The sequence below is a fragment of the Oncorhynchus clarkii genome, chromosome 32 (assembly GCF_045791955.1).
Source record: "Oncorhynchus clarkii lewisi isolate Uvic-CL-2024 chromosome 32, UVic_Ocla_1.0, whole genome shotgun sequence".
Classification (NCBI taxonomy): Eukaryota; Metazoa; Chordata; class Actinopteri; order Salmoniformes; family Salmonidae; genus Oncorhynchus; species Oncorhynchus clarkii.
In genome coordinates, this window is record NC_092178.1 from 31,452,714 (window position 1) to 31,468,453 (window position 15,740).

At 41.3% G+C, this 15,740-nt stretch overlaps 1 protein-coding gene across 2 annotated transcripts in view; it reads left to right on the plus strand.

The window, feature by feature from the left end:
- Nucleotides 1-15,740, plus strand: part of LOC139391739 (collagen alpha-1(XIV) chain-like) — a 98,864-nt gene that overhangs the window by 20,460 nt on the left and 62,664 nt on the right. The window contains exons 6-12 of one of the 2 annotated variants that reach the window (XM_071139244.1): nucleotides 6,600-6,752; nucleotides 7,071-7,190; nucleotides 7,440-7,604; nucleotides 7,932-8,108; nucleotides 8,692-8,979; nucleotides 10,601-10,746; nucleotides 12,653-12,782. In XM_071139244.1, coding sequence (XP_070995345.1) covers nucleotides 6,600-6,752; nucleotides 7,071-7,190; nucleotides 7,440-7,604; nucleotides 7,932-8,108; nucleotides 8,692-8,979; nucleotides 10,601-10,746; nucleotides 12,653-12,782 — 1,179 coding nt within the window. The remainder of the gene's footprint in view (nucleotides 1-6,599; nucleotides 6,753-7,070; nucleotides 7,191-7,439; nucleotides 7,605-7,931; nucleotides 8,109-8,691; nucleotides 8,980-10,600; nucleotides 10,747-12,652; nucleotides 12,783-15,740) is intronic. The other variant, XM_071139243.1, reaches the window with a different exon arrangement.

Sequence of the window (15,740 nt, forward strand, 5' to 3'; positions counted from 1 at the left end):
AACAATTCTGAACTCATCTTGAGGGGCCGCAGTGGATCGCGGGGCTGCGTACCCACATCCATACCCACACATGCAGTCAGAGTCGGCCGTAGCCTTTTGGGGGCTCTAAGCTAAACTTTGTTGGGCTATTTGAGTGACTGTCAGTGACTGACATAATAAGAGAAAAACTGCTGATGCACAACCAATTTTCAAAATTGCACCTTGTGTATTCTACTATTGATCCGCGGACTTACAAAAGGGGAGCCGCGGGCCTCCAGTTGCCCATCCCCGCTCTAGCTGATGGATACATTGCATACCACTGCAAACTTACAGCATTTATTATGTACAAAATCAGCAATAAATAAACAACTCAACGCAATTTAATTTCCCCATGCTACAAAACCATGATGAATCAACAAAGCATGCCTCATCTCAGACGGATGCACTGTTCATATAGCCAAATTGAAAGTGAGCAAAAGAGGGCTGTAGCCTAGCCAGAGAGAGTCTGGGATTCCATTAATATAAGTGCAGGCTTTACTGAGTTATGAAGCATGGAGCAAAAGCTCCATCAATGTAACTTGACATTGAAACAGAGTCATTTGGAGGGGATAGGAATGTGACAGGTGACAGATGCTCTCAGGCGGGTAGGCAGGCACCAGTTTAAAAGCACCTAGTTAACCCCGCCAGAGAGAAGATCCCATGTGATTACATCCATATGGTCTGGAGGAATTGGCCTCTGTTGACCAGCATCATTCATCATTCATTGCACTTTCTGAGAGGTCTCTCTCACACACACACACACACACACACACATTCTCACTCTTAAACACACGCACACAGTTCCTGTCACATCACCCAACACTTCCCGTCTGTTGTTAACTGTTTCTAGCGACAGAAGTGCATTTTAATATTCGCAGGATGCATCTGGCTTACAGTAATTTCCCCCGGGTTCCCACGACAACGTCTGAACGTTGTCACATTGTCTGTTCATTGTTTGTTCTCTGCCGGATGATGCTGACAGATGTTACTTGTTAATCTTCGCTCGATCGACAGCGTGGCCCTTTCTCCATATGTTGCATCGCCTCACAATCACAAAGCCAATACCCAGAGGTGAGGTTTTACCTGTTCCACTCTACCCCAGTCGCTGTAGTCCCATCACTCACTGGGCGTGTGGCCGTATGGCCTCTCAGCTTAACATCTTCACAAATAGGCTTATGGTATGATGAGGTATGGTGGAAATATGCAGACAGAAGGCCATACATTCTGTAGACACATTTTGGATTTTATTGGACAAAAGGCTTTGAACAAGGTGATTTTTCTGTCACAACAACCTTTATCAGGCAGAGGCTGAAGTAGATTTTAAGTTGATTCTTTTTAAAATGACCCATCGAAAGACATTAGCCTATACCTGCATTGTTTATAGAAATGCGTGAGGGAAAATCCACCTCGACCCCCTAGGGAATAATGAATGCATACACCATCCCATCACTATTAATAAGGCACTGCCCATATCTAAACCCTTACATATTTCAGCCACATATTCCAACATTCCATATACTAGTATAGAATTAAGAGACAACTAGCTTGGCTATTTTGAGGCTTGTATTTATTGCCTCTTGTCTGTGAGATGCCTGTGGGAGGGAAGCATGGAGATTCCTCATGATGGTATGGTCTGCATGATTGAATTATTCTCCTGTATGGTGGAGCTCTTCGAAGACAGCTCCTGTGAATAATGTCAACCCTATGAGATGATTAGGGTTTGATTTGCTACTGGGGTATGGGGGGAGGGTTGGTGTTGAGCTCCACTGGCTGATCACATCTATTATTGTCAGAGGGAGCTACAGTAGTTCGTTTGGAGTTGTTGCAGTAGTTGTAGTTGCATACATTCATGGTATATGTGACAGGATTTTATATTCTTCTTACTTGATTATTTATAGGAATAAATGTGTGTGTGCATATGTGTGTGCACGTGTCACTTTTGTCATAAGTAGCTTTCACTAATCCATCACTTTAACGCTGCAATTTGTTCATACTGTAGATGAATGAGCAGACCTTTGGGGATACCTGCCTAGTGGACACACGTGTGGAATCTGCAACTGGCTTCTGCACACAACTATTTTGCCCTTTCATGTCTTTGAAGAGGAATGTTAGGCCCTTAGCTAGAGGTTATGGTGTCTTCTCTCCTCTGTGTGTGTAAATTACACACATTATAAATCTGGATGGGATGAGAGAAAGGTGCATGGACCAGCTTTGACATGGAGAAATGGGAACTCTTGGCTCCCTCTCCCCCTAGGCGTTACCGCAGTCGCCTTAACCCTGACCCCGCCTTGGCCTTGACTGTTGACACTGTGACCCGTCAGAGCCACAAGTGCCTGAGGTTCTCCACTAATAGCTATGTTCTAAAATAATCTCTCCCTCGCCCCTTTCTCCATTCTTACTATCCAACTCTCTACTTTTCAGTATCCTTCTCTCTCGCTCTCCCCCCTATCTATCCACCTGGCTATGTTTGTTGCCCTGCTATTAAAGGCACTCAGACATTGCTCTTTCACTCAGTCCAAAATTGTTCCCTCCAATTGAATGTTCAGAAAACAGAATTCAATTTTGGGAGGTTATTTTATGAGGTTGACACACAAAGCACTTTATACTGTAAAGTTATTTGACGTTTTACTTCCTTTACTAAGGTCTATTATGATGAGATATTGAATGGTTTTCTGGTATAATCTGGAAACTGAAACTCCAGAATTATACAGACTTGTAGGTAGACCACTCAGACTTGTAGGTAGACCACTCAGTGGTAGGTAGACCACTCTTGGTTTCCTAACATGTTCCAGCCTGGTAAGCAGTCTTTTTATCTGGGGGATAATATTTTTATAGAGTTATATTCTCTCTTTTCCAATGAAAAAAGTATATACAACTGTTTCATTATGTTTTGCATGGATTTGATAACTGAAACACCTTTTTGATTGTAACAATGTTTAAATGATGATCTCTACATTGCCTTGATGTTCTGTACGTTCTCTCTCCCCAGAGATAATGAGCAAAACTTCCAGAAGATGTCTGTTCACCGAACTCTGAGACTGAATCTGTGTACCACTGCAGCTGTGTGCATGGAATGCTCAATGGGAAAAGTGGCATATACAGTGCCTTCAGAAAGTATTCATACCACTTGACTTATTCCACATTTTGATGTGTTACAGCCTGAATTCAAAATTGATTAAATATATTTTTCTCACCCATCTACTAACAATACCCCATAATGACAAAGTGATTTTATTTTTGCACATTTATTGAAAATGAAATACAGAAAGGTCTCACTTACATAAGTATTCACACCCCTGAGTCAAAACTTTGGCAGCGTTTACAGCAGTGAGTCTTTAAAGCATTGTTCAGGCCTTAATGCTCAAATCAGTTTTGTTTTTCAAATCCGTTTTGGACTACTGGCTGTCCAAACAGCAAGTTACAAGTGACCAAATTGGATTTGTGTGTGTTCAGACAGCAGTCATTTGCTGACAAGGCTATGCTAGTTGTCATAGTAACGGGGGTGTGTACAGTGGTGTAGGTTGATTGGTGGTGGTGCTCATGCTTCCTGTCACTCAGAAGTTATGCAGTGGGGCTTCCTGAGTGGTGCAGCGGTCTAAGACACTGCATCACACTGCTAGAGGCATTACTACAGACCTGGGTTCATTCCCGGGCTGTGCCACAACCGGCCGTGGCCGGCAGTCCCATAGGACGGCGCACAATTGGCCCAGCGTGGTCCGGGTTAGGCTGGTGGAGCTTTACTTGGCTCATCGCGCTCTAGTGACTCCTTGTGGCAGGCTGACTCCTGTCGCCAGTTGAACAGTGTTTCCTCCGACACATTGGTGCTGGCGGATGTTAAGGAGCGCAGTTAGGTGGGTCATGTTTCGGAGGATGCATGACTCAACCTTCGCCGAGCCCGTTGGGGAGTTGCAGCGATGAGACAAGATGGAAAATTGGGGAGAAAATGCCACTTTTAAAGCCTCAAAAGGATAAGAGGATCCAACTTTCAAAACGAGTCCTAGCTAGTTAACTATTTAGCTTTCTAGCACATTCACTGATTTATTTGTAAAAATTAACAAGCTAGGTAGCTACCACATGTTCTTGTCTAACTGTCAACAGAGTAACCTAGCTAGTAAGCAACAAGATATGCCAAATAACAGTCTAAAAACCACTTGAGGGCAAATAATCAGATGGCCAGTAATCAGATTTGTACCTGAGCTTCATGGGTGGTTTGAAATGTGGCCTGAAATATCAGATTCCATGTGCTTTCTGGCTATTCAGACTGCAGGAAAAGTAACAGATTCTAATTAGATATGCAAATAAATAGGATTTGAGTCACTTCAAACTGCCAATGTGAACACGGCATTAGAGCTTTCCACACCTGGATTGTGTAGCATTTGCCCATTATTATTTACCCAAATTGTCAAGCTCTGTCAAATTGGTTGTTAATCATTGCTAGACAACCACATTTAGGTCTTGCCATAGATTTTCAAGTAGATTTAAGTCAAAACAGTAACTCGGCCACTGGAACATTCATTGTCTTCTTGTAAAAACTCTAGTGTATATTTGGCCATGTGTTTTAGGTTCTTGACCTGCTGAAAGGTAAATTAATCTCCCAGTGTCTGGTGGAAAGTAGACTGAACCAGGTTTTCCTCTATGATTTTGCCTGTGCATTACGTTTATTTTTTTACCTGAAAAACTCCCCAGTCCTTAACGATTACAAGCATACCCATAACATGACGCAGCCTTCACTATACTTGAAATATGCAGAGTGGTACTCAGTAATGTGTTGTATTGGATTTACCCCATAACACTTTATATTCAGGACAAAAAGTAAATTGCCTTGACACATTTTTTTCAGTATTACTTTAGTCCCTTGTTACAAACAGGATGCATGTTTTGGAATATTTTTATTCCGTATAAGGCTTCTTTCTTTTCACTGTCAATTAGGTTAGTTTTGTAGAGTAACTATACTGTTGTTGATCCATCCTTTTTTTCCCTATCACTGCCATTAAACTAACTATGTTAAAGTCAACATTGGCCTCATGGTGAAATCAATGAGCTGTTTCCTTCATTTCCGGTAACTTAGTTAGGAATGACGCCTGTATCTTTGTAGTGACTGGGTGTTATGATACACCATCCAATGTGTAAATAATAACTTCACCATGCTCAAAGAGATATTCAATGTCTGCTTTTGTAAATGTTTTACCCATCTACCAATAGGTGCCTTTCTTTGCGAGGCATTGGAAACCTCCCTGGTCTTTGTGGTTAAAATCCACTGCTCGACTGAGGGACCTTACAGATAATTGTATGTGTGGGGTACAGAGATGAGGTAGTCATTAAAAAAATAATGTTAAACACTATTATTGCACACAGAGTGAGTCCGTGGAACTTATTATGTGACTTGTTAAGCACGTTTTTACTCCTGACCTTGTTTAGGCTTGACATAACAAAGGGGTTGAATACTTTGACTCAAGACATTCAAGCTTTTCGTTTCTAACAAATTTGTAATAAAAAAAAGTGAAAAACATAAATACACTTTGAAATGATGGGGTGTTGTTTGTAGGCCAGTGACAAAATAAATCTAAATTTAATACATTTTCAAATTCAGGCTGTAACAACAAAATGTGGAAAAAGTCAAGGGGTGTGAATACTTTCTGAAGGCACTATGCCATTCAGAATCTGAAATCAATCATTGTAATCCACCACAAAGGGTTATGGAATGTTGGATCACTTTTACAGTATTTTGCTTTTAATCAATAAACTGCTGCCCTTTTCTTATTTGTGTCTTTGCTGGTCACACAATTTCACAATTTTCACACACACACATCAGTTGGTATAGGAGAAATATACTGTACAACAAAAATAATAATCTTGATTCCGGGTATATTATTTATTGCGTAAGACTGAAAGTCTGACAGTTTTCTGAACTGTGAAAGTCAAGAGTTTTTTCCTGAACTAAAGATACATAAGCATATTCAATGCAGGTTTGTGCATATCCTGCAGAAACCTTCTGAATCCACACAGAGAGTTCTGGGTCAATGCTTTTCCCTCACACTGAGTGTGTTGGATCAGGATAATAGCGCATTGCTGTCATGTCTGTTTGTGCTCTAATGACAGGCCTGTCTCTACTTAAATGGATTGGCACAGATTGTGAGAGGAGGCATAATAAGATATATTATTATGTGAAAGGCTATGTAGCAAAGTGTTGAAATAAAATGTCACCTAATTAAGGCATATTTTCTTTCATTGACTGGGTGTATTCGTAAGCACCAGAATAATTTAGCATTAATTATACTCTAAATTGTCCTTCAGGGAATTTTGTGGGAAGATGGTTTGAACTGAATAAACAAATGCTTTGGACCTAAGCTGCACTTCAAATAATGAAAAATGAATTTAGAAAAATCATGATAACATTTTAATTGTTTGATTCAGTTTACCTGTATTTGATAAGTTACTATCTTCAGTGACCTTACTTTCCCCTTTATGCTACAGTAGTGGTGTGTTGTGCATTCTTGTGTTTTATCTAGGCTAATGTTTTAATGCTTTGTCATTAGTATGTTGGTATTAACAGATTTGGTCTGTATTTCTTTCCTCTACAGAGCAGTTCATGTGTAAGACCCCGGCCATTGCAGATATTGTGATCCTGGTGGACGGATCATGGAGTATCGGACGGATAAACTTCCGTCTGGTCCGCATGTTCCTGGAGAATCTGGTTAGCGCCTTCCATGTGGAGTTTGACAAGACACGGATAGGTGAGGAAACAATCTGTCATCTATTCTACTGGTTTCTTTATCATCATCATCATCATCTGTAATGTTTTTTCCCTATCATTGTCATCATCATTATAATTATGAGAAAGCAGTATTGCTAAAGCGCTCATGATTAGATGGTGATAGCCAATTAGCCATATGGCCATGGCCTGTCTATTCCACCCACTGGAGTCACAGGTACTGTAGTTTCTGTGTTGTTGTGTTGCTGTGTTTCATCTGGGTAATAAAGGATTATCGTCAGTACAATAATGGAGTGTGAATGTGTGTTGAGAGAAGCTCATAGTGTTACCCTGTTCACAGGTCTGGCCCAGTACAGTGGTGACCCCAGGATGGAGTGGCACCTGAACACTTTCACCACCAAAGAAGCAGTCATCGACGCTGTGAAGAACCTGCCCTACAAAGGAGGGAACACACTGACGGGTACTAGAAAATAATCCTTTCGTCCTCTGTACTCTGTAATACTACTGAACTCCACATAATACACATTACCCACCTGGCACAAATTACTTTCATTATGTTATTCTACCACATTGTATTAGATGTCCCGATAACATGATTCATCTATTTTAGACAGGTAACCCAATAATCTAACAAAGATGCTAATACTGTATGTGACACTCCTCAAGAACCGCTAGGAGTTAGACAGTATGCTGATATTCTTCTCTCTAGGTCTTGCATTGACGTACATCCTGGAGAACAGTTATAAACCTGAGTCCGGATCCAGGGCCGGCGTTCCCAAAATTGGAATCCTGATCACAGATGGGAAGTCTCAAGACGATGTCAAACCCCCGGCTCAGAGTCTGAGAGAGGCGGGAATAGAGCTGTTTGCCATTGGTATGAGACAAAGCCTCATCTTAGTTCTCTCTAAATGCTCATATATTTCTGTAGTTAAAGGGATAGCTTGAATGCAGATGCACTTTTCTTGACGGATGGAGGACATTCTTTCACCTTTAACATTTATATTTATGAAAACTGGTTTGAGTGTGAAGCCACGTGTTCTGTCACCTGCTCAGTGTAATGATATGTAATCTAGAGATGTCTCATTCTACTCATCCTGATCATCTTTCCCTCTCTTAATGTCGGTATCTCTCTCTCTCTCACTCGCTCTCTCTCTCTCCCCCTTTTCCTCCTTCACGCTCTCTACCTCTTTCCTCTGCAAAGGTGTGAAGAACGCCGATGTGAAAGAGCTGAAGGCCATCGGCTCGCCTCCAGAGGAGACGCATGTCTATAACGTGGCCGACTTCAGCGTCATGAGCTCTATCGTGGAGCGTCTGACCAGGACCGTCTGTGACCGGGTCGAACAGCTCGACAAGGCCATCAAAGGTGAATCCGATTCAAGTAGAGTAGTAGATTCAGAAGAGAGAATTGAGAAGGTTAAATCCAGACCTGGGTTCAAGTACATGTGTATTTCAGTATCTGGTATTTAAAATCTGTGGTTATGAGTATTTTCAAATGCACAACCCAAAACAAGTACTTCTATTTGAGTCATTAATTGAATGGTTATTTGTAAAAACCAAATAGTCTACCAAATTTTATTTGACAGTATTTTCAAATACTTATTTAAAATACTATTTTCAAATACCTGGGTTAAATGCATGGGAGTATATTTGAGTATTTTCAAATACTTTTCAAGTTTATTTCTAAATACATTAAAACATACTTGTCTTTTCAACAAAAATCTATCTGAATACCTACTTTGAATGTATGTGAAAGTAATTGAGATATTTGGAACAGTATTTGAACCCAGGTCTGGTTACATCACAGGTGAGCATTATAGACATTTAGTCATATAGTATCCCTTTTTACAAACCAACAGTGTTTGAAATGTGTCACTTCAGCCATTTTGGAAAAATCCACATGAAAGCAAACAAATCCATCCTCTCACCCTTTCTCTTTCTTCACCCACCCTACATCCTCTCAGGCGACAGAGGCCCAGAAGTCACCATGACCTCTCCCAGAGGCCTGGTGACCTCAGAGGTGACAGCCAGGAGTTTCCGGGTGTCGTGGACCCACGCCCCAGGGACGGTGGAGAAGTACCGGGTGGTGTACTACCCTGCCAGCGGGGGCCAGCCCGAGGAGAAGGTAGTGCAGGGCACAGTGGACACAGTGGTGCTCAACTACCTCCTCTCCCTGACTGAGTACCAGGTGGCCGTGTTCGCCATCTACGCCAGCTCAGCTAGCGAGGCCCTCCGAGGCAGCGCTACCACATGTAAGTCTAGTTACAAAACTGAATCTCATCTGATTTAGTGAGGGCTAGAAGTTGATGAAGGACATTGAAATCCCCCTTGGATATTTGTGAATACTAAGTACACAAATGACCTTAAAGGGGTTAAAAGGGGTGGTGAGTAACCTACCGCTGTCAGACTGACATACAGATGGAGGTGGAAGAAAGACAATTTACGCCATCCAGTAATGCTGTAAATGCTCTCACTTTTGGAGCGCTTAAGTATCCCGTATTGCATTTAGGCCTATATTTATGTATTTCTATAGACCGGTAATTTAAGGGAGGGGATGTGGCCACTCTTGGCCAAACAGGTTAACGGGAATGGAGATTACTTTGCTGTGTGAATTGTTAGTTATGCCTGTTGATTTAATAGTTTACAATTTGACTTTTGTTTCTCCATTTACCATGTTACAAAACTGGTTAGCAAACCTACTCTCTTAGAAAAAAGGGTTTTAAAAGGGTTATTCAACTGTACCCATAGGAGAATCTTTTGAAAAACCCTTTTTGGTTTCAGATAGAACCATTTTACGTCCCTATGTAGAACGTTCTGTGAAAGGGTTCTTTATCGAACCCAAAAGGGTTCTACCTGGAACGAAAAGGGTTATGCATGAAACCAAAAGGGTTATACCTGGAACCAAAAGGGTTATACCTGGAACCAAAAAGGGTTTTCAAAGGGTTATCCTATGGGGATAGCTGAAGAACCATTTTAGGTTATTGATAGCATCTTATTTTCTAAGAGTGCATATAAACTCTGGCCAATCAAGGGAAGCTAGGACATACTAACAAGTCTGTAACCTTTGAGTCGAGGTAAGCGAACAGGGTGTTGTATGTCTTTGTCCCTAGTGGAGACAGCATAGCCTACTCACCAGGGTCCAGGTAGAGCTCAGTCGGGACTCTGTAGTCAGCCAGCCCAAGCAGGTTATTAGGTTCAAGTGGTGACAAAGATAATAGTATAAAAATTTTAAAAAAAAAATTTAAAAAAAGACATGCCAAACAAAGGAAAAGTATTCAGACACAAATGGTAAAACCCTGCCTGGTCAGGAGGCCACTCCCAATCAGCGTCTCAGCTAGATAATCACTCCTACCTGTGAGCAATCACTCCCTACCGGCACTCCAAGCACCTGGCCCGGCTGCTGCTGGGATATGAAGAGGGAAAATGGACTGCTAACGGTGTCCTAACCTCCTCCCTAGCTCTAACCCCTGATTAGACAGAACAGGGCTGGAGCAAAAACCTGCATATGCAGTAGGTAAATATTTCATTGTTAGTCTGCACCTGTTGTTTACAAAGCATGTGATGAATAAAATGTGATTTTATCTGAGCTCTCCATGAAGAGGGTTTTGCTAACCCTGGTCTACTGGTCTAAGTCATGTCCTAGTCTTAACCCTGCGGGACCTGTGTGTGACCTCTGTGTGACCCATAGAAATAAAATTACTAGAACAGGCTGAAGCCCCGCTGACCTCAGCAACTTGACTGCACCCTCATGGGTACACTCAATTTGATTGATATGGAATTGTAATCCTAAACGTTGACTTGAATGCTGTTGCATGTTCTAGTAATTCTATGTTGTCACCCATATATGACCTATGTGACCCTTGTGTGTTACAGTGGCCCTGCCCACGGTGAACAACCTGGAGCTGTTTGACATCACCCACAACACCATGAGGGCCCGCTGGAGGGTCGCAGAGGGGGCTTCTGGCTTCATGATCCTCTATGCCCCGCTGACCGAGGGAGACGACGCCGATGAGAAGGAGGTGATAAAAAGGAGATAGAAGGGAGAATAGAGAAAGGAGGATGAGAAAATGAGAGAGAAGAGGAATGAGATGGTAAAATAAAGACAGAGCGGAGGAGAAAAGACTGTCAGAAAGAAAAGGAAAGAAGACAGATGGAGAGGGAGAGAGAAGAGGATGTAAGAAATGGAGTGGTTACATTTAAATACAGAGGAAAGTAAAGAAGTAGTAAGAGAGGGAATTTAGACTCAAAGCAAGGAAATATTTAGAAGACACTCTAACTCAGTGGTCGCCAACCTTTTCTGAGTCAAAATGCAAGCCTAGATTTACCGCTCCAATTTTTTTTTTACTTGACTTAAAAAATGTAACCCTATGCAACATTAACCAACTAAAAATGGAATGAGGTTTGTGCAGTAGACTATAGGCCCAATACATTATCACTGCATATTGGCTACACTTGAATTGCCCTGTCAATGTTGTTCTTCTCAGACGTTTTGAAATTATCTAAAATAAATTGTAGGTATATGATCACACTGGTAATCGATAATGTGTTGTATTACTTGTGAGGCACAGCTTAGTGAGCATAATAATGTGTTTTTTTATTTACTGGACTGATGGCCTGCATCTGATGGTCAGTCTGAGGGGAGGGAGCAGCGGTGAGGCTGTCTATCACTCGACTCACCATCCCTCCTCACTCCGCTGAGAAAAAAGAGGACACCGTCTTCCTGATGGCCAAACTTAAGTTGCACTGCATTATTTCTGCCTCATGCACCAATTCATGGTGTTTCTCCTATGACCAGAGAAGTGAAATATTCCTCGATATGAAAAAATACACAAGCGGCTAATAACAACGCAAGTTTATGGAAACACCTTGCTGTACTTATTGATTGCAGCTGCAGTGCTGGTTGTAGCGTGAGTGGAAGTAGCGAGCGTGCATTTTATGGCTTATAAAACTTTTGAACAAAGTATTGACAGTAAATAACAACTTAATCATGAACTTAGTCATAAAAACAGCAAGTCTCTAGTCATGATTTGAACATTTTAGAAATCTCACATGATCAACTTTGCTCTGCGTTCGATGCTATGGTGCTATGGTCTATGGTGCGAGGAAACTGTGCAGACACAGTGATCTGAGCTATCTGATTGGCCAGGTGTAGGCTTATAGGTGCACTTGATTTACTCTCTGGGCCTGCCAGGTAGGTTCTACCTTCAGACACATGAAATGGTTCATAGCCATTCATAACTCTTGCTAGGGCTGCTGAATCAAGTGCACCTATTACCAACAGCACAAAACGAAGAAAAAAATAGGAACGCAGGGCTTTATCGTTGTTTTTCTTACAGAAATGTTTGGTGATCGACTAGGAATGGCTTGGAGATCGACCAGTTGGTGACCACTGCTCTAACTAGTGCAATGGAAATGGGGGAGGTGAGATGGAGAGGGAGAGAGAAGTTCCTCCACCCAACAAATTCCACCCATCCTGTTAGTGCTCATTAAAAAAGAACACTCTCTAGGCACAGTCATCAGTTCAGGTTCACAGTTTCACTTGCTCAGCCTGTTGGGGCACAACACTTGAATCCTTTTTCAAATAAAGTTACACTGGCGGTTGTCGATCGATTCAGACAGGTTTTAAGTGCATATCTCAGTTGTTTAGTTAAATGCTGTAGCCTCTAGCTAGATTAGCATAAAACAAAAGGAATTCTAGGGCAGAATGCTCCATTGTCTAAAAATATGTTATTTCACATTCTTAAGTATCACGTCTGGCTGGCTGGCTCGCTGCCACTTTATCTGGCTGTCTGACCACCTTGCCCTCGTCTGTTTGATGCTTGATTCTGTCTTCATCAACCCCCTGTATATATCTTGCTCCTTTGCCAACTTCTCTGTGTACCTGTCTGTCACCTTGTCTAAGGACTCTGATGACTGTTTGTACAGGTGAAAGTGGCTGAGACGGTGAACGAAGTGGAACTGGAGAACCTGACCCCAGACACAGAGTACACAGTGACGGTGTACGCCATGTATGGAGAGGAGGCCAGTGACCCTATGACCAGTCAGGAGACCACGCGTGAGTAACCGCATCATACACTCGTACTCATGCACGTGCATGCACAGATTCACACACGCATGCATAAGCAGACACACACACACATACCCACACATAACAATTCCAGAAACACTGAGCTTCCCGTAAGAAAACAGGTGTGTCGCTTGTAACAACATGAGTAGATGAAGCTGTCGTAATAAATGTAAATCTCTATCAGAACATGAGATGGATATCTACCGGCTGAGCATGAGATATTAACTGTAGGTGTTTAGATGGTTGGTTAGCCATCAGGCCTAGTGAATTTGCATACTTCTGCCTGTATCTTGAATGAGTGATATCAAGCCCTGGCAAGCTTTAGAACAAGACCGAATGAACAGGCTGCCAAAACAATGGTGTTTGTGCTGATTTGACATTTCAGAGCAATTTGGGGGCATCATGTTAGTGTTGAAGTTGACAATCTGTCAGTCACCACTTTGCTAACTAATGTGTTATTATCTTTCTTTGAACGTTCATAAGGGAGATGTCACGACATGTACTGTAGATATACAGTTGTAGTCGGAAGATTACATACACTTAGGTTGGAGTCATAAAACTTGTTTTTCAACCAATCCACAAATTTCTTGTTAACAAACTATAGTTTTGGCAAGTCGGTTAGGACATCTACTTTGTGCATGACACAAGTAATTTTTCCAACAATTGTTTACAGAGATTATTTCACTTATAATTCATTGTATCACAATTCCAGTGGGTCAGAAGTTTACATACACTAAGTTGACTGTGCCTTTAAACAGCTTGGAAAATTCCAGAAAATTATGTCATGGCTTTAGAAGCTTTTGATAGGCTAATTGACATCATTTGAGTCAATTGGAGGTGTACCTGTGGATGTATTTCAAGGCCTACCATCAAACTCAGTGCCTCTTTGTTTGACATCATGGGAAAATCTTAACATCATGGGAAAAAAATTAAAAAATTGTAGACCTCCACAGGTCTGGTTCATCCTTGGGAGCAATTCCAAACGCCTGAAACTACCTCGTTCATCTGCACAAACAATAGTATGCAAGTATAATCACCATGGGACCACGCAGCCGTCATACCGCGCAGGAAGGAGATGCGTTCTGTCTCCTAGAGATTAACGAAAAGTGCAAATCAATCCCAGAACAACAGCGAAGGACCTTGTGAAGATGCTGGAGGAAACAGGTACAAAAGTATCTATACCCACAGTAAAACAAGTCCTATATCGACATAACCTGAAAGGCCACTCAGCAAGGAAGAAGCCACTGCTCCAAAACCGCCATAAAAAAGCCAGACTACGGTTTGCAACTGCCCATGGGGACAAAGATCGTACTTTTTGGAGAAATGTCCTCTGGTCTGATGAAACAAAAATAGAACTGTTTGGCCATAATGACCATCGTTATGTTTGGAAGAAAAAGGGGGAGGCTTGCAAGCCAAAGAACACCATTCCAACCTTGAAGCACGGGGGTGGCAGCATCATGTTGTGGGGGTTCTTTGCTGCAGGGGGGACTGGTGCACTTTACAAAATAGATGGCTTCATGAGGCAGGAAAATTATGTGGATATATTGAAGCAACATCTCAAGACATCAGTCAGGAAGTTAAAGCTTGGTCGCAAATGGGTCTAAAGCTTGGTCCAAATGGACAAGCATACTTCCAAAGTTGTGGCAAAATGGCTTCAGGACAACAAAGTCAAGGTATTGGAGTGGCCATCACAAAGCCCTGACCTCAATCCCATAGAACATTTTGGGCTGAACTGAAAAAGTGTGTGCGAGCAAGGAGGCCTACAAACCTGATTCAGTTACACCAGCTCTGTTAGGAGGAATGGGCCAAAATTCACCCAACTTATTGTGGGAAGGTTATGGAAGGCTACCTAAAATGTTTGACCCAGGTTAAACAATTTAAAGGCAAAGCTACCAAATACTAATTGAGTGTATGTAAACTTCTGACCCACTGGGAATGTGAGGAAAGAAATAAAAGCGGAAATAAATCGTTTTCTCTGCTATTATTCTGGCATTTCACATTCTTAAAATAAAGTGGTGATCCTAATTGACCTAAGACAGGGAATTTTTATTAGGATTAAATATCAGGAATTGTGAAAAACTGAGTTTAAATGTATTTGTTAAGGTGTATGTAAACTTCCAACTTCAACTGTATGTGTCGTTCCACGAAATGAGTGCCTTTTGCATTCCTTTGATATTTTAAGTAGAAATTGTGCACCCATATTACATTTGACAAAACTGCTATATTGAATGAAGTGTCCTTTAATATAGACCACATGGAGAATTCAATCAATCAGATTTTTTTAATGAATAAAGACTTGCTAAAGTGCCAAAATTCAGCATTCTGACATGTCCCTCCATGCACCCTCTGTCACTTCTAGGAAGATATAAACCCCCTTAACACCAGAATTACTCCACGTTTTCACCATCATTGTAAAGCCCTAGATATTTTGTTGATTTCACAAAGTCATTTCTGAAGATTATTCTTTATTTAATGTGATTAGTGATTAATTTACATGTGTCTTACGTGAACTGAAGTCTCGTTTTAATATTGTGAAACTATTCCTTAATTTTTTTGAAGAAACATTCAACATCTAATAGTCAAATCATTGTGTTAAAGGAGGTGAGCTGGATATATTGTTTTTGTCAATTTTCTAGTGTTTTGTGGTGGAAAACAGCCGGTCGAGCATAACACATCAACCCTAGATAGACTGGCAAGAAATGTTTTAACAATTTCATTTGTTTTGTAAAACTTACATTCAATTGCCACTCCCTGTTTCACACATCAAGTTTCCATTCCACCTGTCACAATAGGATTTATGGCTGAGTTAAGATGAAATTGTCAACCTTGTTATGGTCAACCCAGTTACATTATTTGGCACTTAATAGGCACTTATTATAGTCATTTTTTGTATGTAACCTCTTGAGATGGGAAAACATGTTTTTTATTAAGTTGAACATGTGCCCT